At 38.2% G+C, this 25,805-nt stretch overlaps 4 protein-coding genes across 4 annotated transcripts; 3 read left to right on the top strand and 1 right to left on the bottom strand.

Moving 5' to 3' along the window:
* Window positions 1-1,917, top strand: znhit3 (zinc finger, HIT-type containing 3). Its single transcript, XM_067493980.1, has 5 exons — window positions 1-500; window positions 851-882; window positions 994-1,059; window positions 1,490-1,567; window positions 1,686-1,917. The coding sequence occupies exons 1-5, from the start codon at window positions 433-435 to the stop codon at window positions 1,862-1,864; spliced, it is 423 nt and encodes a 140-aa protein (XP_067350081.1). The 5' UTR covers window positions 1-432; the 3' UTR covers window positions 1,865-1,917.
* A 663-nt stretch (window positions 1,918-2,580) lies between these two features.
* Window positions 2,581-14,922, bottom strand: LOC137108891 (unconventional myosin-XIX). Its single transcript, XM_067493976.1, has 24 exons — window positions 14,646-14,922; window positions 13,213-13,360; window positions 12,256-12,404; window positions 11,253-11,366; window positions 10,960-11,092; window positions 10,816-10,885; window positions 10,590-10,692; window positions 10,409-10,505; window positions 10,240-10,316; window positions 10,060-10,150; window positions 9,656-9,821; window positions 9,345-9,418; window positions 9,131-9,252; window positions 8,881-8,994; window positions 7,069-7,245; window positions 6,859-6,996; window positions 6,651-6,758; window positions 6,489-6,559; window positions 6,330-6,409; window positions 5,547-5,707; window positions 4,689-4,818; window positions 4,286-4,371; window positions 3,570-3,893; window positions 2,581-3,473 (listed from the first exon to the last, which is right to left on the bottom strand). The coding sequence occupies exons 1-24, from the start codon at window positions 14,709-14,711 to the stop codon at window positions 3,360-3,362; spliced, it is 2,913 nt and encodes a 970-aa protein (XP_067350077.1). The 5' UTR covers window positions 14,712-14,922; the 3' UTR covers window positions 2,581-3,359.
* A 378-nt stretch (window positions 14,923-15,300) lies between these two features.
* pigw (phosphatidylinositol glycan anchor biosynthesis, class W) lies at window positions 15,301-17,843 on the top strand. Its single transcript, XM_067494784.1, has 2 exons — window positions 15,301-15,435; window positions 15,804-17,843. Exon 2 carries the CDS (start codon window positions 15,807-15,809, stop codon window positions 17,286-17,288), a length of 1,482 nt encoding a protein of 493 aa, XP_067350885.1. The 5' UTR covers window positions 15,301-15,435; window positions 15,804-15,806; the 3' UTR covers window positions 17,289-17,843.
* A 678-nt stretch (window positions 17,844-18,521) lies between these two features.
* Window positions 18,522-25,181, top strand: ggnbp2 (gametogenetin binding protein 2). The gene is made up of 14 exons (XM_067494389.1): window positions 18,522-18,633; window positions 19,466-19,592; window positions 20,113-20,193; window positions 20,300-20,553; window positions 20,664-20,762; window positions 21,990-22,103; window positions 22,208-22,417; window positions 22,705-22,879; window positions 22,991-23,179; window positions 23,272-23,395; window positions 23,515-23,640; window positions 23,733-23,881; window positions 23,966-24,178; window positions 24,483-25,181. The coding sequence occupies exons 2-14, from the start codon at window positions 19,500-19,502 to the stop codon at window positions 24,684-24,686; spliced, it is 2,031 nt and encodes a 676-aa protein (XP_067350490.1). The 5' UTR covers window positions 18,522-18,633; window positions 19,466-19,499; the 3' UTR covers window positions 24,687-25,181.
* The last annotated feature ends 624 nt before the right edge of the window (window positions 25,182-25,805 follow it).

Below are 25,805 nucleotides of genomic sequence, written 5' to 3'. Positions count from 1 at the left end.
TGTTCAGGGATATGGCTTGTAAACTAGAAAGAGATTTGTTGTACAATACTGGTATTATCAAAATTTTACTTGTAATTAGGACTTGGCTTAAATCCAGAAGTATGCTGTTAAGGTTGACTGTATTTAACTAGATAAATGCCATTTATTTGATTTACATGAACTTAGCAGAAAACTGTTGTGACTATTTAAAATATCCGCAAATTAAGATTGAAATAATTCAAAGGCCTATCTCTACTGTACATACCTGCGTTTGCCTTTAACCGTGTTGGACTAACAAGGACTGAAACCATAGGAGCCGTTGCTCGCTTTTATTTTGAAAGAACTGTCCTGAACCGGAATCGATAGCACCCATTTCCTGTTTTTCTCACGTTTTGCTATAGAAAGCGTGTGTTTCCAAGTATAACGCTTTTAATAGTTCTACCCTCTACTAGAATGCAGCTTTGCAATGTGTGCAGCGACGAGACACCAAAATACAGATGTCCAGCCTGCAAAATAAGATAGTAAGTAATTTCAGATGGCTACGTATTTGAAACGAATTTTAAAATCTACGGTATTCGTCAAAAGTTAAATCCCTTTACAGAGACTAACGTTACAGTAGTGAATATCTTGGAAGATTTTATGTTTTCCTGGTGTAACAGTAAAAGGTGCATCAACTGTCACATTTCCAGTTCATAACGCTGTCTTAAAATTATACTCGATAACAATGTTCAGCATCATGACCACATGCAACGACAACACATTGCGGTAACACACACGCGCGATATAAAATGGTTTGCGAGTTGATATCGCCGGATTCCGAGTGAAGTCGACATTATGTTAGTGTGAAATCAAAATGTTTTTCCTCTTGCAGTTGTTCACTTGGCTGTTACAAGAAGCACAAAGGTAAATGAGTAGATTTCTTTAATTTAATTGGTGTGATTTCTTTCTAAAGGCAATAATTACTCTCGTCATCATCCACTTGCTGTCCTTCATCTAACTTAATTCTCTCCATAGACACTTGCCTTCCTCTTCAGCAGCCGGAACCCACTGTTGCTAAAGCAAAGGATGCTCTTAACAAAGGTTTGGTCCCATTTCTCTCATCTTCCCTGACATTCCCAAGGACATATTAGGTGTGAACCAAATGCAATCACAAAATCAAAGTCATATGAACAGAATTTAGTTGTTTTACTGGAAAACTAAACCAAAACCCAAAGACGTGTTTGTTTAATTTAAATCTGGTTTTGATTTCAGAAAGATTCACTATAATTATTTATCCAAGAGAGTTATGAAGTATCTTACTTTAATAGTGTTATATTCAAGAATAAATATACTGTAATGTCCAACTGCTTGTCACCGAGGTAGGTCATACTGAACTTCATTAGTAATGAGAAATATTGTGTTACTCAAAGTTTAAATCACAAAAAGATGGGCAGTAACATCAAGTGATTTGACCTTCGTGAGTTCTGTGATGCTTTGTGTGAAAAGCATTTTTTCTCTACTGTCCCTGTAGAGTCTTGGACTGTTGAGGATCTTCTACATGAAGATGACATCATTGACAAAGTGCCTCTACAAAGGCTCCAGCGGTTAGGTAGTTATTTAATATTCAACTCTGTTTTTTCATAACACTTATACTAGCAGCGTCACATGTTCAAACTTCTAACAAAAAAAACCCATTGCATATGGTGAATTCATGTTTTCTTCTGCAGGTCAGTCAAAGGAACTAAGAGATCTTCTTTGCAACCCCCATCTAAGGCAGCTATTGTGCTCCATTGACAGTGCAGACAGTAAAGATGATGCAATGAAGACTGCAATGCAGGAGCCTCTGTTTGTTGAGTTTTCAGATCAGTGTTTAAAAGTTGTAGAAAATGAAGCTGGAAATTTGTAAAATGTAATTAGTTTGTGTATCAGATATATTTTTAATTAAATTTTTGTAGCGTGGAGAGTATCTCTTTTATAAATTTAATTTGTATAGGTCACACTTGCTACACATGGTGTAAGTAATGGTAATCTTGTTGATCTGACTTCCATTACTATGTCATGCTATGCTTTATTATGTATATAATGTTCAAATAAATGTTAAAAACAACAATTTGTGAAATAAAACTACACATATACAGTGCTGCCAGTTGTGAGATAGACAAAGTGTGATTGTCAAGAATGTTTTAACACTGGCATTTATTTCAGCAATTTACATATAAACAGTTCAAATTCTTGTAGACCCACTTGGTACTTCTGACAATAAAAAAAAAAAAAAGAAAAAACAGATAAAAGCACAGTGACTCTGCCACCTGGAATCTAAAAAGATTAAAAATTATTTTGTCAAAAGAATTACATGCTAGGAATAAAAAGAGCTGTACCTTTACTGTGTTGGATCAAAAGCTAGGAAATGAAAGTCTTATTTTTATTTTGACTTTTCCTGTTTTGGCAAAATTGTTTTGAATGTAACACTTTTAAATATATTAAAAAATACTCTCACAGAAAACACTGGTGTACAAACACTTTCGTATGTTTATACAGTACTTACATTGCTTTAGAGTACAGATGATAAACATTTGCATAACTGTTTACATATTTACCGATGTGCATATTAAAACATCAAAGAAGGAGCAACAGTTTGAATAAACCTGGTTTATTTGCTTGTTTTGTCTGTCTTTCCGTTCAAATGTTGCCGGTGTGTAGTTTAATGTGCAATATGTGCTTTACATGTGCAATACTTCCTGAATTGCCCTTTGTCCTGGCATAAACTATACTCAAATGCTGATTGTGAACATCTGCAATCATATGTCCAGCTAAATCACACAAAAATTACTGAAATCATACAAAAATAATCCCCCATTTGGTAATTGGCCTAGTTGAGACCAGGTTTTCAAAAGGCACTTGCCAAAGTTTAATCAATAATCACATGCTCCAGAGAAATACAAAACCCTGAGTCCTCTATAAAAAAATAGGATTGGTATTCTTTCTGTTATCAATACAGGGTCAAATTCATTTTAAAAAGTGTGTTGTTTTTTCTTGTCCTGCAATGGCATTATCATAATTATGGCCTCCATCCTGTAGATGGGACACATAGCACATGTTCCATAAATCTGACTTTGAATTCTTAGCCAACTGCAATATCTTATCTGACCTCCTGTTGTCTCAAATACAATTTTTTTGGAGGTTTTGCAAGCATTTGCACTTGTGTACACACTAAGCTAAAAAAAATACTGGCATCATTAAAAGAGTTCATCACTGTTGATGCAAAATGTGGGAAATGATATCATTAAAATACTAGTTTTGGTTTGTCTGTATCAGGTTATGGAAAACAGCTGCTATAATGCTGAAGCTCATCTGTGCAACATTATCCTTTATCTGTTCAGTCTTTTGCTATTAGGTCATTCTTACAATGTTTTCTCTAGCAGAATCTCATTGAACCCTGACACATCACTCTTCACGTCTGGTTGCCGTTCAGCATAAAGAAGTGGAGACCGCTGATAGTGCAGCTTTACAGATCCCTGTAAAAACGAGTCAAAAGAACAACTACTAAAAAAAAAACAGACTGACAAAAACCTTAGGGAAGATGTAACAAAATATCTGTGGTTTAGCCCTACCTTGGGTTGAGCCCGTATGGAGGCAAGCCCCTGCGTGTACTGGTTGGTCTCCACCTTGTATTCCCCTCTCCTGGAGGGCAGGTTGAGTGAAGCCATCACAGACATCATCTTCTGAAAGCCTGTGGCTGTTAGAGACATAGTGATGGACGGGGCCGAGGCCAAAGCCAGGCCCATGGGCCACCCTCGCACTGTGACAGGCTCTTGGATGGTGGAGAGCTGCACTGAGCCACGATCTCTGATAACCGGGTTCAGTGCTGGAACGTCCTCTTCCACAAGGTCCTTAGCATCATCAAGTTCTGCCTCAGCCAAGGATTTTAAAAGAGCCTGCCACAAAACCAATGCAGTAATTTACATAATGTCCATAACTCCACGCTTATTTTTTATTTAGTTACATTGCTTATTCATGCAAAGGAGATACACCCAATACACAGACATAAATATAATATACAATAGATAAAATACATATCATTCTAACACAATAAATCAAGGTACATGAGCACAGAAAGGCTATAGCAAGATCATTGGCATATAGTAAAGACAGGACAACAAGGGCCAATAAATTTTTGCTGACACTTTTTTCAAAATGAGCTTTAAATAAACTGTGTGTCCAGTTCAGTATGTACTAGCATAATGTTCAACTCTTGTGCAGCTTTAACAAAGCCACAAAGAATGCGGATGGAAACATAAAATATTATAATGTTCTTTTTAAATCTTACCCTCCACTTCCTCCAGGTGTTTTGGATGACTGCTGCTGCTCTGTTCCATCTCTGCACCTGCTTCCTGACCAGCCAGGAACGCACTGCTGCAGGCGGCAGAAGAAACAATCAAATTTTTAACAGCTGACTGAAAAAAAAAACACCTCTTGAAAACATTATTTGAGCACTGCAGAGAGAAAAGTCGTAATTCTCAAGCATCAAAAGAATATGTCATTAACAGATGAGTGGCTGTGTCTGTTGCTTATGAAGGGATAATAAAAGATTAGCTATCAGCCTTAAAAATAGTGTGTACAGACTCTTGGCCAGACAATGAGGTTAAACCCAACACACACAGAAGTAATGAGGCCAGGATGCTCTGATGATTCCTCTGACACATACCTGTGTCTGGGTATTAAGAGTTTACCTGCTTGGATCAGAGTAGCAGACTGTCGGCGGGCGTGGCGTCTGCGGTGCTGGTATCGTAGCCAGCAGCACTGAATGGTGAAGGCGCACTGAGACAGGACCTTCTTTCTCTGATCCTCCAGCAAATCCAACTGTGAGAGGACAGCCAGGCAGGTCAGTACTCCCAAATAAGAAAAGAGCTCTAACCTGCTTTGTAGTATTCAACATTTACTGAACAACACCCACCAAGGAGCATATGCCCAGACTAAACCAGGTTTTGAGCTCTGGAACTCTGAACTGATTTTTAGCGAATATTGCAGTCACAAAAAATAAATAAAAAGTAGCTTGATCTCAAACTGAAAGGCAAACTGGAAAAAGGAGTGACCTGCCAACTGGCAATCTGTGTTTGGACAAATATTTTTGTGACTGGGGTATGACAGATGTTCATTGATAAGCTAATCAAACAGCTGATTGGATATTTCTTTGTAGCCTAAACTATGGATTGTAGTAAGGATAAATATTTCTTCTTTTGGATAAAAAAGATACATCCAAAAATAATTTGCCTTTGCATGTGAATTTCAGATTAAGAAATGCACACTGCATAATAACTGCCTCTATCTCACTGAAAGTCATGTCCACTCGAGATCAGGAGCAGTACAGAGTAAAAGAGCTTATCCATTTTTTTAACATTGAAAAATAAATGAAATGAATGAATATTCAAATAGCAAAACTGAAAACCTACACAAAGAACAAATATCTATATAATATAACAGTTGACTATTTAGGTCCAGGCCCAACTATTCCCATTTGTAAATCGTTATGCATAAACCTTCCATTGTATGTAATGTATGAGAATGCTTGTGTATTAAAAATGACTGACCATTGACTGAGTGAGAAAAACTTTAGTCCTTCCACAGTGCACCCATGAATTGTATTTTTCACTTTTGAGGAAGTGTGAGGAGTCAGAACCCTGACATTGTAACACCAACCAAATGAGCTTTTCCACCTGCTGCCGAAGACTGTCGCTGTCAGCCTCCGAATCTGAGACAGGGAGACAACCATGAATTAGACAGAGGGAAGCACTACAGACATAATTCAAGTAACAGCTGAGCACCACTCGAGCGTTCTAGAGATTGAGTTTTACCACAGAGTATTTGTTTAACAGCATGTCAGTCAGAAAGGAAAAAAGTGTTTAGTGGATAAAGTGTGAGAGCACAGTACAAACACGTGTATCCATAAGATGCAAGTTCATATGAAGATATAAATATAAAGAGAGGAAAGGTGTAAAGAGCTGCATTAGAGATTAGTAAGCCGGAGTGAGTAGTTAGTCAAGTAAAATAAAGCACAATTTGGATCAGGAGGGGTTATAGAAACAAACACCCTAAACTTTATTGAGCAACATGCAAAGCAACATCTGACAGATTTACATGCAATTACCTTCAAAGTTTATGGGAGTTTTTAAAGTTTTGGCTATAAAATCCCTTTTTATTTATGAAATTAAAAAAGCCCAAGAAGAGCAACTGAGGATTACATAAACAAGGGCTAGAGAAGGAAAGGTAGAATAAACCCGCAGACCTAAAGAGAGGAAATACCAATCACTACGTGTCCACTTTAAACATGCCAAAATTTACAATGAATGGACCTAGAAACAAACTATACTTACCAACACAATAACTCTCTGACTTGAAATGTGAATATTTTGCAATCAGTCCGTAACGTTGTATGAAGCTTTGGAAAATAATCCTGCTCAACAGATATTAAAAGTTAGCAAAAATCAAGGAGAAGCAAACCAATTCATTAAACCGAGGAAAGGATTTTTTACCTTATTGGAAAGCCAGCAGCACTAATGCGTATGGTCTCCACAATCCCACAAGCCTCTAACTGCATGATAACCTGAAAGAACACAAAATCAAGGAAAATTTCAGTTTTTGTGAAAATACAAAAGCCAATCATTCTGTCTTCTCCAGTACAGTAGAGTATTTACCTCCTCCATTCTGAAGATCAGAGGCTTGCATTCTGGGTTAGGTTTGATGCAGCGAGTGTAGTGAGGAGTGGTGCTGTGGAGGATCTTCATCAGACTCTCCAGAGAGTTCTGCAGTCAAACAACAAATTAATCAGTGCAATGATTAAATCCTGCAGGCAACAGAGGCAACTAACATCACCTTGGTGATAAAATCTTTGGCCATTCCCACCTTGAACTTGGAGACTACAGTGACTTTATTGAGCCCCTTGGTTGTTGGGTTCTCAGCTTCCTTGTCAGCGAAGAGCTGATGAAGCAGAAGATTATCAGACTTCTGAAGCAAGTTTATCAGCTCTGGTGGCACTGGGTCCTATAAGACAGGATCCAGTAAAAAAACGAGTGGATAGATCTGTGGTCAAGTTGCTTAAAAGCATTTTTTTACCTTGTTTTTTTCCACCATGCCCTGTATCTGGTAGCTGACTTTGCCAGCGTAATGGGCCACAGTGAAGTGTGCAACTTTGCTGAACTTGTCCCAGCTGATGCTGCCATTATCACTGAGCTCCTTCTCCAAACGACCCCTGAATGTCTTTGCATCTGAGACTCGATTAAGACGGCTTTCCTACAGAACAGGGAGGTACAAAGTAGTATAACATCTGCTTACAACTGTAAGTGTTAAATACAATTTAATAAGAAAACCATTGTATAAATTAACCAAGAAAATGACTCCCCCTTTATAAGTAATATACAACAGATTTCACTGTAAAAACCTAAATGTATATGTAAGATTTCGAGTTCAAAATCGTTTCTGCATCCGTGTCCCCACATCCATGAAGTAAATTTCTTCATCTACCCAATCCATGAGGGTCCAGACGAACTTTATACAGATGCCTGCTAAAGCCCAACTATTTGACTGCCCTAATGCACCGACTGTGTATGTGCCGGCAAAGTAAACTAGCAGGTCATTTTAAACATGGTTGGTATGTAGAGTTTTCTGTGTAATCCCCTGATTGGAGTTAGAAGAGTGTGTGCAAACAACTACTATGAATTAAGCTTTCATAATATGAACATGGACAACATGGCGTCCACGATTCCTCTTCCACATAAGAGTCTACAGCTCCTTTCACACATGCATCGGAATTCAGACTTTTTCAGACTTTTTCTGGGGTGGGTGTAGGTCTGTATGCAAACTCCAAAGTCTGTTGTCCCTGAAATTACCCAAAATTTACCTAACCAGTTCTCTAGAGCAAAGTCCAGACTATCTCCACCCAAGCTTATTTGTTAGTAGAAGAGGAAATACTCCGAAGGATACACCATGAGCGTCACCATGATTGATTCGGCGTGTTGATGACGTCCATTTCCTGCGACTGCCGCAAAACTGGGCAAATACATTCTTTGGTTAATACTCCAATACGTCTAAATACATTTACTTTTGATATCAACGAAACAACAGCCAGCATTACTGGTTAGCCGCTAGTTTGATCCGCCATCTCTCATGTGCTGAACGGAAAAACACTGTCACTTTCGCAGCTTTGTTTTTGCGTCATGGTCTGCCCCCTACTCGTAGTGCCCAAGCACCACCACTTGCCCCGTTACCTCGATTATTTCTTTACAATTGAGAACGCACCTCACACGGACTATCTCCCGATGTTGGTTACATGTCTGAAAGGGAAACTCCAGACAATTTCAGGAACTGATCCTCCTGACATTTTCTAGATTCCTTGTCTAAAAAGGGTCTTACGATGCCTTCAGGTGCCATCATATAAGATAACGAATCTTGCTTGTTGCATCTAATGTTACCTTACTTTTTTCATTCTAATATAAGCTAAAATAGAAAAGTATCTGTAAAGCTAAGCTACACTCCTTATAGAACCCTCTAAATCTTACACACTGTACCTTTAAATAACATACCTTAAAAAATGCATCGCGATATACTACTATATATATTTGATATACCACTTTGCAGGCAGCTAGACGGCTTCAGTTTTACTTTTCTGTACAAGATTCTTCCAACATGGCAAATGTTCTTTAGAAGTGGTACAGAAAATAATTAAGGCTGATTTTATAATGGTGATATAAGGAACACAATGCATTTGTCTGGTTGTTTGTTTTGTTGCTGTTATTGGTTTGTGAGTGGAAACCATGAGATGAAGAGCTTTGTATTCTGTTGCCTAGAGTAGTAATAGATGGTCATTTTTAAAGCAGTAGCCATCTAATCAGAAATACTGTACGATTGGGATAAATTTGACAAGTATACCTCATTAAGAAGAGAAAACACACCGACTGGGATTCCCTCTATAAGATCCAGGCAGCTCTGGTTGTCTTGGTATTTGACAAAGGCCCACTCTAACCCCTCTGACACATATTCATCCTGCAGGACCAGAAAGCTACGTCAAAATACAAAATCAACTTTCATAGTGCACAACAACGTACAACCTGTTGTTCCTTTCAGATATTTAATCACTTCTGCTGAGATCATGAAAACAGCAAAACTAAGAAGACGCTACCTGTTGAGCTCTGAGATAATGGGCCACAAAATGCTGCTGCAGTTTCTCGTTGGCGTAGTTGATGCACAGCTGCTCCAGGTTATTGATCTGGAAACACTCAAACCCATACACATCCAGGACTCCTAGGGAGAATACAGAGGTGAGAGGACTGTGTGAGCTTATCTAAACAAACTGGAGATATACCTTTATTTAGTCGTAGAAATATGGATTTTACCAATGAAGTTGCACCACGTGGATTTGTCTGCACATACACTGTTGTTGATGAAAGTAACCAGCCATTCAAATAATCTGTAGAACACAGTAACACACTTATGTTAAAAGACAGAGAGACTGTTATAATCAATTGCGCGTAATTAACAGACATTTCTTCCTCACTGTTTACTGCAGACAAAAAAGACATACTGCCTTCGCATCTAGGCATTTGGTTCTAAAGGAATGTTGGACAGCAACTAAGTCAAAAACAAGCTCCTATATGACCAGTTGGCATCACATAGCATTATTACAGTCTAATAATCATATTCTTACTGGGCGTAGATGACCTTGGCCAGACAGTCTCTTCTCATGCTGCACTCTGCCTGGCTACAGGGCTTGAGCACACTCTGCTTCCCTGCCTTCAAAGTCCTCACACTCAAACATGTCTGAAGATCCTCAGCAGGAACACACAGCAGCTCTGCAGTCTTCTGCAAAAACTCTAAAACACATGCAGTTTGTTTGTTGTTAGTTATTGGGAGCAGGGTAATTTCATGGTGTCTGTTCTTGATATGCCAACTTGACACACATATTCGTTATTTCAGAATAAATCCCTTCAACACTGTTTACATTTATCCACCATACATTTCTCAATAAAAAATATTTTTCAGCACAAAGAAAAATAAAAGTCATTCATGTTAGTGATGAATAGATATCTTATTAAAAATTATATCTAATACCTTTAGACTGCTCTTCCAGGTTAGAAGGCTGAGATTCATCTGTTAAAGAGCAGAAATTCACATTCCCCAGCTGCAGAATTCCTGCTAATGTCTGTATCACAGAGAAATTAAAGATTATGTATAGTTACAGATAACTAAGATAATCAAACCTAGATTGAAAGTTGAGGACCAAAATCTTACCCTGAATATCTGTTTCTGCCTTTCTGCATTAATGCCCAAATGCACCATTGCCTCAAGAGTCTCATTAAAACAATCTTCTATAAAACATTAAATGAACAACAGTTAATTGTACAAAACATCAATACATATATAAAAGCCTACATTTACTAATTTTATAACAAAGACCAACCCTCAATTGTTTTTTTATATTTTGGCAGCCACACGAAATGTTGACCATGTGGCATCTTCCACTCTTTTCTCTGCTCATCTGTTGCCCCTTTCATCATCTGAAACACAATAACTACTTATCATTGACTCAGTACGTGTGTTAATAATGAAATGAATTAACACAGAATTCCAGGTTCAATCACCTGGTAAAAGATGTGGAAATTTCTCTCATTAGCTGGTTGGCAGGCCACCCTGGTCTTCTCCAACAAATATGTTTGCACAGATGCCCCCACTAAGAGTTGACGCCTTCATGTAAAAATAACATAACGAACAGATTAAATATTCTATCCTACAGTTGACCAAGTCAGTTGATGGCATGTTGCTAATTTTATCGCATGCACTTAATAATGAAGGAAGTAAAGTGTGTACCTGTCAAGCTGAAGTTGGATGTACTTTCCAAAGCGGCTGCTATTGTTGTTCCGTAAAGTGCAGGCATTGCCTACATAGAGGGTAAAGTGTTGATAAATGACAGTCTGCAGTGGTAATCGGTCACATTCAGATCAGCTGTCTTACCAAAAGCTTCCATGATAGGGTTGGAGTCCAGCACCCTCCTCTCGATCCTCTCCACTGTGTCTTGACTTTTTACCACTGAAGAAGAGGATGCCACAGTTGCATAGTATTTCATCAAACAACGAGATGTCCATGTCTGTAAGAAATAAAATAAAATTTATAGACACCCAATAGTAATGCCTCAACCTAACAAAACAAATCATAACTCAACTACAGGTTAGTTTAACTAGAGTTTACTTTAGTTTTGAACCAATTTACAGAAAGCACCAATGTATATCACACTACGTGATGCTTACCTTTCCTGCACCACTCTCACCACTGACAACCAAGGACTGGTTCACTGGCTCCAGCTGACCCTGAACATTCCTGTAGGCTTCTTCTGCCACAATAAAGATATGTGGCTTGAAATCCTGTTGAAATGAAGATACAGACTTATTAAGATGCTAGTCATCCATGAAGAGTACTTGGAAAGTTTAATAAATAATTCCTTACTCTGTTTAAAATTAATACGATTACACTACTTATTACTCTGTGTCAAAAGTGACTTGTTATATTACTTTTCCAATAGATTATAGTCTGAAAGATGGACGGAGAGCGGTGGACATCCAGCATCCACAAGCTTCATTAGGTCTTTGTTGCTTGTTTTAGCCTGCTGTCTATGATTAAAAAACAGTTTTAGCTGTTTAGCCATTGAGGGGCTGCAGCCATGCTCTGCAGCTACAGCGAGTTCATCTTTGTTAGAGTGTATCATCATAAGCTTTACAATGTTGTGCTGTTTTGGAAGTTTATGAAGAGGTTTGAGGTCCGTTTTTTTGCAGTGCCACGAATCTTACCAATCCCTGCACACAATTTAAAATTTATCATTATGTTCGTATCACCTTTCACGTCAACAAAATTAAAGTAATAGGAATATTTTCCTTCACAGAATGTAGGCAATTCTTTCCTCCTTGCCAGCTTATTGCTTATGGTGTTGCTAATGGTGACATGTGCAAGGGTAAGACTATGAATCTAATATTATATAATATATTATAATATTTTTCAAATGGATTTGCTGTGGTGACACCAAAAGTAACACTGTAAGGAGTAGTTAATGTAGAGAGTAGCTGTTAAATTATTGTTTACTTTTTACTTTCTTAATTACCTATTACTGGTAAAAGTAGTGTTATTACAGTAATGCATTACACGTAACTAGGATTTATTGCACTTTAAGAGTCTGCGATGTAACAAAATCTGCCCTCCATACAAATAAAAACCCTACAGAAACATATAAAGAAGTTTACTGAAATACAGTGTAAGTACCTGGGGCTGAGGAGCGCAGTGATACTCCGTCATTACATCCTGAGAGTACAGGTCTGGAATAGGCTGGAATGGGTTTAGAGCCACCAAGGTGCAGCCAGCATGGGTGTAAAACACCCTCACACTGTACCTGGCCTGTAGGCATTTCAGCACTGCCAGGGAAATGCATTAAATATCATTAGATATTAACAAGAAATAAACAGGCAAGCCAATATTTTACAGATTATTATCACCAGAGGCAGGAACAAGAGAGTAAACAATAATAGGGATATGGGAAATAATAGCATTTATCCAAGAAGTTCCATACAAGAAGGGCTTTAAAAGAAAACAACCTACACCAGTTCCACACTGTTACCCTGACCTCTGCTGTTACAAAGTTGTATTGTTGCATTTTGTCAGTTGAGCTAAAATGAACAGCACCTTAAAATATAAAAGCACACTGCATTAATGTCAAACACTGTTCTTTTCTTACATAATGTCACTGAGACTGTATTTCTACATCAACCCAAACAAAGGTTCCACATAAGACACATGACCCTGGCATACTATAAATGAATAAGAAATATAAGATACTGTTTGGGGGGGGCAGTGTTTCTGCAAACAAAGCTAATCATATCCATGGTTCTGTCACACGGATCAAACTTTAGCCTTTTGGTGGAACAGCTATCATTCATGCATTTATTGTTTATCTTTATGTGGGTTGATAATACAAGGAATTTTGCAATCCAAGGTGACATCTCACTTTGTCTCTTTGAACTGCAGAAATCAGTGTTTCATACACTCAGCACACACTGATTCATGCCATTGTTTTTAATTGGAACAAGTTCTTTTTGATCAAATGCATAACAGGTGAAATTTTTTAAATGCAGTTCGGCACTACAACCAGAACCATGCCCAAAGACAGATCAAGTCTGAAGAGCGTCTTAAGATACATAATTTTCCTCTTTGTTCAGTAGTTACCTGTTGTAGGAGTCACAGGGCTGACTTTGGTGAGGTCATCACAAGTATAGAGTTGATCTTCAGCAGTGAGGAAATCTTGAATTTCTCCCTCCAGTGAATCATTTTGGGATGGGTGAGGAGAACTGACCTTGTGGGCAAATCCTTTTACCTTTGTCAATCAAACACATAGAAAGACATATTCAAAAAGGCAAATCAGAAAACGTATAAACTAATAACTAATGAAAAGTGCTACTTGATTAAACTAAAGCCTTTTACAGGAGAAATTATTTGACAGAAAAACTGCAGAAACAGCTGTGCTCAACCCTCTAGAGTCATCATAACCTCAAGTCTGAATCGGCCATTTTTCAGCACACAGATTTCAGTTGATTTCAAAATAAGGACACATTTCCTGCTTTGACTCAGAACAGTACAGCAAAAAGAAATCTAAACATTTCATCTTAACAAAATTGAATGCTCAACTTTTAATTCTTTACAATGGTTTAGATCTAAGGTATTAGACACCATAAAACAACTGACATTTGTAAACAAAGCATGCTACATGCTATTTTCACTGATGTTCACAGTGGTTTAAACATAATCACACACAGGTAAGTGCTATTTGAATTTTTGTGGAATATACTATTGGTCATTGCACATGTGAGAACACTTTCAGGCTGACAGACATTAAGTCTACTTTATCCATCACGTGGCCTGGACCGGCAGCCTGCCTGACCACATTCGACTGTCTGACATGCTGCATCTACAGACAGATTTAATCCAATGGCAGGGAGCCTATATCCCATTATTGTGTCAGACCATCTAAACATGTAAACACCCTTAATGTCATAGATTTAATACCTAAAGCTACACAAATACTAGAGCTAGTAAAAAGTACATCTTGAAATATTGCTATCATAAACAGAATGACGTCATGTGATAGCAGTAGTTATATTATGATGTAAAAAAAACTGTGAGAAATAAATAGTAGTACAACAGTCATATATAGGTACATAAGGTGAAACAACACTGACATCATTCACCCCCTCAGTTTTGTGACACCTTTTTGAGCAGCCCTTATGCTTTTGTCTGCGGTTCTCCATCCAAACTTCAGTCACAAATCTAGCAATTAAAATAAAGCATACAGTGGCAATCTGACAACTGATTTACACTAAACGGTGCAACGGTGTGTGAGGGCAATGTGTATTGTACATGCTGAAATATACTGAAATAACCGCTGCTCTCAGTACCAACAATTGCATTTATGCGTTCATAAGATACTTATTACAAGGTTGTTCATCAGGAAAACCCAGAATCTGACATTTATTACAAGTGACGTTAAGCGTATTGTAAACTTCTCCTAATTTTTAATAAACTAAAATTGGAACACCTGTAGTTACTTCACCAGTATATAACGTTAGAGAAAGGTGGGCAGACCCACCCAGGCCCTAACTTACCGTTTCCCCTCCATTTCTGTGTCCTGCTCCAGCCGTAACTTTGCGTTGGTCGTCAGCAGAACTCATTGATTTTACCCGTAGTCTCGTATTGTCCTAATAGTCAGTCTAAATGCCCTTTTAAGTGTTGCGCTTAAATCCTAATCAAGGGATTAGGAGCTAATTGACCCAATTCTGCTCTGAGATCCTAAACATCAATATTTTCCGTTACTGTCAGAAATTCCTCAAGGACAAAGTATTCCCGACTGCCGGTTACCTCTTCGACCGCCTCCCTGGCTCCCGAACCCCACACTTATTCCCGCCCTCTCCCTGATGCTTTACGGTTCACAGGCCAGCTGTGGAATTTATAGTTCTCTTACTTTAAAACCTTCAGAACGTCATTATATCACCGTTTAATTGAACTGTTAAAATTAGGACTTTATGTTGATAAATGTATATATAGTTGCTCTATGTGTATCTAAAAGTCGGATGTATTATCGGCCTTGACATTATTCATAGATCAGTGGCCAAAACTTAAAGCTAAGTTCTTTATGATATACCTATGATAGTGCTGATTCTACCTTTTCCTCCATATTATAGAAACTAATAAAAGTTCACGGTTCAAAAATTCAAAAGTTACAAAAATCCGCGGTGTGGTGAATGCGTCATGAGAGCGTATACGGAAGTAAGCAGAAGCGTTCTCGTGGTGTTGGGCTACGGTGAGAGTGGGAAAGTCAGTCCACTGTAAATAGGAATGCTGTAAAACAGGTAGTGTGCGAACCTGCATTTACGACGCCTGAGCGAGAGACCCTTGGTAAGTGTAACTAGACACATAAATGCCTTATAGGTTATAAATATCGGAGTTTTAGGAGCGTTTTGTTGAGTAAGTAAAATACTATGTGGAATATGTTCAGTTGAAAAGAGAACATTCTCTGAAGAGCAGCTTAACTGTTCTTCTTTTGCTATGCTTTTAAAGAATTAATGTGTTACACAAACAAAGCTTTAGCTTAATATCAGTAAGTCAGAAAGATCAGAGCCCATATCAATTTACATTTAACACAGATGTTGCCGTTGTGCCCCAAATATCGTTTGTCACTGTCTCTCAAGCGTGTGTAGATAGATTTGTCTCTAAATCTAGTATTGTTTCTCTCAGGTAATAAATATTGAATTATTTGTTTGCAGGTCATGTCACAGAGAGAAATTAAGGAAGCGTTTTTCTCTAATCTCAATGGGACAAGTCTGCACGAGGTGGTGCTGGGTTCCTTTCTGACCCCAGTATGTCTCATCAGTAGAGGACTAATTTTGATCCTGTACCAGCAGGCCAAAGGGACTCTACCACTTCCACTGATTTATCACTTGCTTTTAGACTTTACTGTGCTAATTCTTCCCCTCGTCCTGTCATGCACCATCCTGAGCAGTAATCTTCACCAGGTCATCATAGGTTTTACCTTTGTTTCGGCTTGTATGTTCTCCTGTATCTATTGTACCAACAAATGTACTTCTGCTCAGCGCCTAAAGACCAGCATTAGTGGCTTCCTTCAGAGTCATGTTGAGGTTAACCAGGTCCCCTTTGTGACTCTGTTTAGAGTGTTTGTAAATGTGAAAACAGCCATCAGCATTCTTGCCGTAGACTTCAGTGTTTTCCCAAGGCGATATGCCAAAACAGAAACCTATGGGACTGGGGTTATGGACTTTGGTGTTGGAGCATTTGTCTTTGCAAATGCCCTCGTCTGTCCAGAGGCACGTAGGAAGAGCATCTCAGGATCAACGATGAATCATATCACAAAGCAGCTCGTGTCTGTTTGGCCCCTGGTTGTTCTAGGAATGGGAAGGCTAGTAAGTGTCAAAATGGCTGACTACCACGAACATGTAACAGAGTATGGTGTCCACTGGAATTTCTTCTTCACACTAGCCATCGTCAGAGTTGTGGCTTCTATTCTTCTGCTTGTTTTACCAACCAATCAGATAGTGGTCTTTGCTCTTCTGATTTGTGGGCTTTATCAGTTTTCTCTGGAGACATCGGGGCTGAAGGATTTCATTATCCACAACAATGACCGAGAAAAGGACTTTATGCATGCTAACAAAGAGGGCATATTCTCTGTAGTGGGCTACGTCACCATTTACTTGGCAGGAGTCCAGGTTGGGCTCTATGTGATGCAGCCGAGATCTCAGGTTAGAATGTGGTTCAAAGCACTCTTAAACCTCTTGTTGGGAAGTATAGTGCTGTACGCTGCTTTGTGCATATGTCAAACACTGGTGGAACCAGTGTCTCGCCGCTTAGCCAATCTGCCTTTCTGCCTCTGGAGTGTTGCTCAGTCTTTGCTTTTTATTTCCTGTCTTGGTATTGCTGACATGGTTTTACTGTTTTCCAAAAGAACATCGGGCTGTCACTTTGTGCCCACGTCGTGGGATTTGCATAAAAAACAATCAAACTCAGGCAAAAAGACAGCTGAAATAGAAAGACATTGTCTTGTTCAAGCTGTCAGCAGGAATCAGTTGTTGTTTTTTGTGCTAGCAAATGTTATGACAGGACTGATTAATTCAAAAGTGGACACACTTACCTGTAGCAGTTTATTTTCAGTATGTGTTTTGCTCTCATACATGTTCATGAATTGCTTTGTAATATTTGTTTTACATATCTGTGGAATTACTGTAAAATTTTGGTAATTTTGGTTTTTGTAAAACTGCACGGTTTGTGTGTGTGTGTGTGTGTGTGTGAGTGTGTGTTTGTATTTTTAACAATTTATGGGGCAAGAGTGACAGATTCAGGACAAAGGATTTATTTGTCATTTGTAATGACGATGTTATTGTACACGGTATGTTTATCTATAAATAATCACATGATATAATTGAAATAAATTTAAAGAGAAAATATATGTGGTTAGTGTTTTAAAATTATTTGTATTACGTTAGTTATTAATTAATGTATTAATTCTAGCTATTGATGCTAGATGCTTAATAGCGCTTTCTGATTATATTAGATCTGCTTAGAATTAAGCAGCAATTAAACTAAGCCGGTATTGTTCAACCTACAAAGGTTTGACTCCTTTGTATAAATATCACTAGACCCATAACTGTTTAATTAATGTTGACATTGAATGAAACAGTCAATATATGTTTAAAGTGTAAACTGTCATCTTTAAAAAAAAAATATATATTTTATGAACTGTGCAGTGATTAGAATTTTTTTTAATACGTATTGAATATACAGCATGTAATAAACTTGACTGTATACAGCATCTGTTGTCTTTTGCGAATCTGTTATTTGTTGCGTCTTACTTCCCTGCTTCTTTTATTACTCAATTCAGGCTGTTTAAGTTTCTCATCTTCCCAGTCTACTCAAATTTTAATGTCTACAGAAGACACAGTTTTAGGGCTGTAGCTCAGTTGGTAAAGGCAGTTGTCCATGGACCACTGAGCTAGTGGTTTGATCCCCGGTCTGGGCTATATGTCAAAGTGTCTCTGGGCAAGACGCTGAACCCTTAACAGCCCATTCCTCTCCCCAGCTGTGCAAGGGGAGAAGAAAGGCATCCGATGTAAAAAAACTGTGCCAAAATCAATAAACATGCGGACAATGATCCGCTGTGGCGACCCTTACCTCGCAGGATAAGCCAAAAGGACACAAAAACAAAATTAAATAATTATTTTTAAAAAATAAAAACTGTTTTAATAATTTTATAAACATGCAAAAGTAATATCCCAGTCCGTGGTCCAACCCCTAATGAAAAAGATGAGCTAAGGTTAACACGGCAACAATATTTACAAATATTTTTGTGAAGTGATATAAAAATTTAAAGAAGAGAGCCAATGGTCTCGATATCAAACAAGTTGGATTTAACAGCCTGACTCCACCTTTATGTAGCCATAGTGCGCCCCCTGCAGGCCTCATGCAATTTAACGTTAGCTATTACGTACGAGGTCAGAGGTCAATCCAGTCATGAAGATTCCGTCACCGTAGCAGCCTCACTCACCATCGCACTTGTTTATTTTTTAGGGTAACTTTTAGAAGCGGGTAAGTAAATTAATTGTTTGTGTTCAGAGGGCCCCGTATTTGGTAAATGTGACAGCTCATATTCATATTTTTGAACGTTGGTTATACTTTAACTAAAGAAAGTGGTAGTTTCTTAGTAGCCTGTCACCTAGTTTTAACTTTAGCGTTTTAGCCGGAATCTAGCTTGCTAACGTTAGCTTTGGATCGCTATGCTAACCAACGTTAGGTTTGGTGACATCGATAGCGCGTAGAAAAAACACTTCATAACTGCGACATGCGCATTATTTGTTGGGGTAATGGAAACATCAATGTATACCAAACGACTGGGAATACTGCGCACATAACATGGTCACCGGCTTCCTCAATTTCTTAAAATCGCATCGCGATTAGCTAGCCAGCTAACGTTACCATTAACTGGTTACCCTCAGTGTCACTGTTTTATCTACACAGTATATAGAGTTATATTTTAGCATCATTGAACCTTCATTCATAACTCCGAAATTTTACATTTAGACTAAAACATGCAAACAGACTTTACAAACAAATATAACACATACACCTTATACCCTAGAGGCGGTTTCCTGGTTGATCTGCAAACTTAGCTGGTTAAATCTGGGTCAAGGCAAATCTGTGTGTGCTAGAGTGGTTGTAGGAACACTATCATCAGCATAATCATGTATTGTCAGCTTCGTGAATTGTGGTCAGTGTGTGTGTTTTAGTGTCTGGTAAAGATGTACTTTACCGTAGTGACAAGTTGTTGCTATTTCGCAATGACCTGCAATGGATTAGCATTAGCTCCTTTTAGCCGGTGCTATGTCATATATGTTCACTCGGTCTCTTGTGTCACCTGCAGGCCAGCTCCATCACAACCAAAACTGGAAGAAGTCATGGCACGACTGGTAGCAGTGTGTAGGGAAGGAGAAGAGGACTACCCATTTATCGCCAGACAGATTCCTCTGTATATTGATGATACTCTCACGGTGAGAAAGCTTTTCCACATTTATGACCAAAAAGAGTATGTATATGAAGATCAAATGTGTGGAGTGGTTAAGTCAACCTAAACCATCTGTGGGTTATGTGTTAACACTTTCGTATTTGTTCTGTAACTGATTAGGTGTTCAGAAGCAAAGGCTTAATTGTTCCCTAAAGTTGATGCAATTCCAGTCTGTACGTGATACAAGTCGTATAGAGGTATTCAACCAGTTTAAAATACTGGGGTGTGATGTGGATCCAGTATTGATAATGGCAACGCTAAAACATGGTTATATGTCCTATTACAATCTATTAAAACACTTCAAAGTACATCCTGAAGGATATTAACCTTACCACTTCTACATAACTACAGTGAACTTATACAGCTACAGCAATACTGGCACCTTAATTTAGAAGTGCAAAAACTTGAGGTATAAGTGCTTTTATAAAGTAGTATGTGTATAAACTAATGTTTCCAGCCATTCTCAGAGAAATTAATGGACTGTCGTGTGTTATTCATGTTATCAGATGGTGATGGAATTTTCTGATAGTATCATGGATGTTGACAACCATGAAATAAATGCTTATCATTGGAAGCAGTTTTCTGAGGTGAGTAGTATAACTTTTATGTATTAAAAACTGCTCAGAAGTGTATAACTTGTCCTCTCGTGACTTGTTGGCAAATGGAGGATAATACATGTATCCTTACCTTTAGTATCACTCCAAGTTGAAGCAACAGGACTTGAATATTGCTTTGATGGTGACATCCAGAGAGGTATACGGTGCATTATCTCAGCTGGTGCCATGCGTGGGCTGCAGGCGGAGTGTGGAGCGCCTTTTCTCACATTTGGTGGAAACGGGAAACCCAGCTTTGGAGCCCCTCACAGTAAAATCCACAGGCACACTCTCTGTCACCAAGGCCTGTTTAGCAGATGTAAAAAAACTCTACACCCTCTTCTATGTTCGTGGGTAAGATATTGAAATACAAAATAATACCAGGTTGAGTTCTGTACCCAGTTCTTTGTTCAGTGCTAGATGCACCGATCACACAGCCTTAAACTGTTTTAAAATTTTCACAGGTCAAAGTTGAATGACATGATTGATGCTATTCCAAAAAGTAAAAAGAACAAGCGATGCCAGTTACACTCTTTAGACACACATAAACCTAAACCTTTGGGGTGAGTAATATGCATATATTCTGTTTTGTATTGACTCAGTTTTTTTTCCCCAAACAATGTTTATGTTTTTATGAAAGTTTTGTTTGGTGGGTGCATTTGAAGTTGAAGAGTAACTTCTCCCTGCAAGCAAGGTTAATGTAGAAGTTGCCTTCTAACAATCCAAAGTTAATAGGGCACTGAGAAAAGTTTAGCTTTTAAGAATGGCAGTTGAAGATAACAGCTAGTGATGATGATGATGATGGTATCTTCTTTTTCCTTTTCCTTTCCTTCTGTTGATAAATGTCTTAGGGAGAAACCAGTTTGGTTTGTTTTAAGTTTTTTTAGGGATTTATCTCACTGTTATTGAAGCTAGTTGATGCGAACCACTCTGTACATACATACACTAGTCAGACACAACATTAAAACCTCTGACTGATTAAGTGAATATTATTGACAAAGGCTGGGATATTCTAGACAGTAAGTGATCAATCAGTTGTTGAAGATCATGAATTGAAAGCATTCAGGAGCAACAGCATGTCAGTGGTTAGATGATTGGATCAAGATCTGTCAAAAGTGGCAGGTATTATGGGCTGTTCCCAGACTACTGCAGTCAGTACCTTCGACAAATGATCCTAGCAAGGACAAACAGTGAACCAGCAACAGGGTTATGGACACCCAAGGCTTACTGATACACATGGGGAGTGACAGCTTGCCTGTCTTGTCAGATCCCTACAATACTGGTACAAATTGTAGAAAATTGAACGCTGGCTATAGTTGACAAGTGTTATAATACACAGAATACTCAGTGTGTATTGACAATATAGCTGCATGAAGATGTGTTTGCATACGGGTCGTAATGTTGGCATTTCACATAAGCCTACAAACAGAACAAGCATAGTGAAAGGTTGAGCAAAAACATTATGTGGACATGATGGATTCAGGTGACAAATTAAAAAAGGACCAAATATCTAGTTATGAAGGAGAAGAAATATTTATTATATTTATTTTGTCTTTTAATTGGTTTTATGTTTTGTTTAGGATTTAATGTCCACACTTAATGTTTTCCATCACTGATCGTATGTATGCTGATATGATATACTTGTGGCCTGACAAAATTGTTGAATTGTACAATTTTCATATTGTCATTTCATATTGTTAACTCAAAAATATTGTTAAACATCTTGATATAGTATTAAGACTGTATAGCCCACCCCTAAATAGCTGTAATTGTTGTATTTTTTCGTACAGGGGAAGCTGGATGGATGTGTGGGAGCTGATGTCTCAGGAGTGTAGGGATGAGGTGGTTCTCATTGATAGTGCCTGTCTTCTAGAGACACTAGAGACATACTTGCGTAAACACAGGTAATGTGTGTCTGTTACAGCTTTGCCTTTAAAAAATTTTTGTACTCTTCTATTACAAGGTTAGAAATAAATTGATTAACCTTTCATTACTTTCTTGTCTATAGGTTTTGCACTGACTGTAAGAACAAAGTACTGAGGGCATACAACATCCTGGTGGGTGAGTTGGATTGTAGTAAGGAGAAGGGGTACTGCGCTGCCTTGTACGAGGGACTGTGCTGTTGCCCCCATGAACGTCACATCCACGTGTGCTGTGAAACTGACTTTATCGCCCATCTGCTTGGCCGAGCAGAGCCAGAGTTTGCAGGAGGTTTTGAGTGAGTAAAACCTAATATGGTTGGAATAATGTAATGTTTTCTGTATATGCTGATGATGGTCTAATAGACTAAAATGATGTGAATAAATTTATAAATAATTGCAGTCCAGGCAAAACAGTGTGGCTATGGTGTGCAGAGACCCTGTTCATTTTCAAGTAAAACTTATTCAGACTGCTGTTTTTTATTTTATTTTTATATTTGAGTCATTTAGAGCAGCGTTTCATCATGCCACATTGCAGTTATTGTATTTATACAATCTGTTAAATATATAATGTTTTTGGTTTAAGACGCAGAGAGAAACATGCCAAAACCATTGACATTGCTCAAGAAGAAGTCTTGACCTGTCTTGGGATTCACCTCTATGAGCGGCTCCACAGAATCTGGCAGAAACTACGAGCAGAGGAGCAGACCTGGCAGATACTGTTTCATTTGGGAATTGATGCATTACGCAAAAGTTTTGAGGTACACAGCTTCTACACCAATGTGTGTAGTGTAAACTTCAAACTGATTTATTTGTGCGTGAATATTTTATGGCCGGGTGATGATGTTTGTACTTTATTACTATACACCTAGATGGCTGTGGAGAAGATGCAGGGAATCAGTCGCCTAGAGCAGTTTGTGGAGGAGCTGTCTGAGGAAGAGAGAGCTAAAGAGTTGAAGCAAGAGAAAAAAAGGCAAAAGCGAAAAAATCGACGCAAAAACAAGTGTGGTTTTGACATAACTGAACAGCAGGCAGAGGACAAGGACAAAAATCTGGACGAGGTAATCCTCCACAAACACTGAAAGTCTGGGATTTTAGTCTAATATTTTTTAAGACATCTGTATTTCAGTGTGGCCTGTTTGGTCTATTGCAGGGATCTGTGAAGGTTAGTTGCAAGGCCTGTGGTAGCCACGAAGAGGAGGAGGAAGCCAGCTGTGTAGAGGGCGTTGCTACCAATGGAAACACTTCCTGTAGCTGCCCAGATAACACTAAACAAGGTAAAGATGCAGACATATATCACCACAAGCTATTAAACCTGTATTTTAGTACAAGTTGCTGCATTAAGAACTACTAAGCCTGAAACTAAAATAATTGTTTTTTTTTTTCTTTTTACCAGATTTGTCCCCACACAGCAATAGCAGTGACTGTGGCTACTCTTCGAGTATGGAGGGCAGTGAGACAGGGTCAAGAGAGGGCTCTGACATTGCCTGCTCAGAGGAAATCTGTAACCATGATGAAACAGGTCAGGCACGAGTAGCTCTAAAATGTTAAAAAAAATTTAAACATACATTATAGTATCTTTGTCACACTGCTTGTTTCTGTTTATTTTGTAAGGAGATGAGCCGAGTGTCCATCACTGTGCTGAAGACAAAGAGGAGGATGGAATAGACAGTTGTTCAGACTGCTGGCAGCACACTGAGGAAAACAGTCAATGCAAAAGTAAAAAAAAGAAGAGGAAGGGCAAAGGTTTATGCACCAATCAGGTGAGAGAAAAAGCTTTAGAATGCAAATGCCCTAAGCATAATACACCAAACCATTTACCAATTGCAGTACACGTTTTTCTATAGGGACAAAAAGATGAAGGCTGTATGTCGAATGGGAACACGCCAGGCCAGAGTCCACCGTCTTTGCACACATGTCGAACCAAAGAAATCTTTTCCTCCATTTGTGGTGACACATTTGCAAGTATTGCACTACGATTACCATGGACAGTACATCAAAAGAAACTCAGCCTTCATGTGAGACCACCAGTGGCAAACATGAGCCTTGTGGAACTTCTGGTTAGTGACTAATGTTGCTTAGACTGAAAAAAAATAGACCTTTTACACAGAAGACAACGTTTCTTGGTATGATGCAAGTGCGGCATTAATGATAGCCCTCTGCCATTTAGTTTTGTCAGTATGCTATGCTTGGGAGTTGTCATGCCCAGTGACAGGGGCCTGGAACTGACTCCTCCCAGGAAAAATGCAGTCTGAAGGGTTTATAGTTCATACTAAATAAAAAAGAGAGAGCTTGTATTCTTTGGATTAAGGTATATATTTTACCAGTTGTGTAACCCCCTGAACTCTTGTGTTCTTAATACAGGATGATTCAGAGGTAACATCAGATGAGGAGAACTGTCTGACACAGGATGAAATTCAGGCATTTATAGAAAGAAACCGGTCATTCTACAACAACCGCGACCAATACCGACAACTGCTGAAAGAGAAATTCACCAACTACTGCCGCTCCACAGAGCGGAGTAAACCAGTCTGTGGAAAGTGGTTTGCCACCACCAGTGTCAAGTAACTGCACTAATAACTTCGTCTGAGGAAAAACACTCATGACCACTGCGTCAACGTGTAGAAAAGAAAAGAAAAAATCTGAAATCCATTTGGTGTCTGGTTCAGTCATTTCTCATTTTAAAGTAAATGTGATTCTTACTTTCGGTAACTTTTGCACTTGTAGACCAACACACTTTTGCATCTCGTTTTTTGGCCACTTTTTCACCACTAATCATTCTCTTTGACCAAGGGTAAGAGCACAGTGGAATAAATAATGAAGCTTTACAAGCTGTGGCATTATTTTAGGAGTCTTATGTTTTCTTTGTTTAATTTTTGTTTCTATTTTGTTTCTCTTTGGTGACACTTCAGTGTAGTGGTAAAGGTTGTACAAGTGAATGTGTACAGAAATTCAAACTAAATATTTTACAGAGAATAAACATTCATTTGTAATAAGGATTTGGGTGTAATGTTAAGAGCGCAATGTGCAAAATTTACTAAATAAAGAATATTTATTAATATGCATTATAAAAGTTTTCTTTCTTGACCATATAAGACCTTAATTTTATTTTTATTTTAATATCTGTTGTGATGAAGAAAGATTAAAAACCAGAGTTGTTCATTCTTTATTTCTTTACCAATCTAACACATTGAACCAGAACAAATTCAGCAGATTCAGTAGTAAAGCCTAGTCATAAATGTAGAACAACATAAAATTCCAACTATGGCCAAGGAATCTTGGCAAACTAAATGTGCCTTTTACTAAATGGTAAAATTCTTAAAACGAAGGTTAACCTATCAATTCTTACTCTTCCTTGTTTAAGTACCACATGTACATGTACATGTATATATGTATAGATATTTAGACGTATATTTGAAATAACCAATTTTAAAATGTATTTCTTTGCAGGGTGGAGATACTACTTTTAATTTTGAGGATGAACTTGGAAGGAAGTAATGTTAACCTTAAATCTGATAAATAAAGCACATAATTATAAGAAAAAGGGGGGAAATATATTAATAGTAATTGAGAAGAGGTGGAGTGGTAGTCAAGCAACATTAATAGGAAGGGAAGGTGACTAGGGGTCACAGAGGAGTTCACAAAGCTTTCTGCTGTGATGAGGGTCATTGAAGATGAATGATGATG

This window comes from Channa argus, chromosome 24 (genome assembly GCF_033026475.1).
Source record: "Channa argus isolate prfri chromosome 24, Channa argus male v1.0, whole genome shotgun sequence".
Taxonomy (NCBI): Eukaryota; Metazoa; Chordata; class Actinopteri; order Anabantiformes; family Channidae; genus Channa; species Channa argus.
This window is presented reverse-complemented; position numbering and strand designations above follow the sequence as displayed.

Bases quoted from the DNA above. Each gene is read 5' to 3' on its own strand.
- LOC137108891 (XM_067493976.1), bottom strand. From the start codon at position 14,711: ATGAGTTCTGCTGACGACCAACGCAAAGTTACGGCTGGAGCAGGACAC. The intron at 4,819-5,546 runs GTCAGTCATTTT...GTCCTCTCACAG, and splicing joins TTTTTCTCACTCAGTCAATG to TTGGATTTGCTGGAGGATCA. The intron at 3,894-4,285 runs GTAAGATTTAAA...GTTTTGTGGCAG, and splicing joins ACACCTGGAGGAAGTGGAGG to GCTCTTTTAAAATCCTTGGC.
- ggnbp2 (XM_067494389.1), top strand. From the start codon at position 19,500: ATGGCACGACTGGTAGCAGTGTGTAGGGAAGGAGAAGAGGACTACCCA. The intron at 23,396-23,514 runs GTAAAGATGCAG...TCTTTTTACCAG, and splicing joins CCCAGATAACACTAAACAAG to ATTTGTCCCCACACAGCAAT. The intron at 24,179-24,482 runs GTTAGTGACTAA...TTCTTAATACAG, and splicing joins TGAGCCTTGTGGAACTTCTG to GATGATTCAGAGGTAACATC.
- znhit3 (XM_067493980.1), top strand. From the start codon at position 433: ATGCAGCTTTGCAATGTGTGCAGCGACGAGACACCAAAATACAGATGT. The intron at 883-993 runs GTAAATGAGTAG...TTCTCTCCATAG, and splicing joins CTGTTACAAGAAGCACAAAG to ACACTTGCCTTCCTCTTCAG. The intron at 1,568-1,685 runs GTAGTTATTTAA...TTTCTTCTGCAG, and splicing joins ACAAAGGCTCCAGCGGTTAG to GTCAGTCAAAGGAACTAAGA.
- pigw (XM_067494784.1), top strand. From the start codon at position 15,807: ATGTCACAGAGAGAAATTAAGGAAGCGTTTTTCTCTAATCTCAATGGG.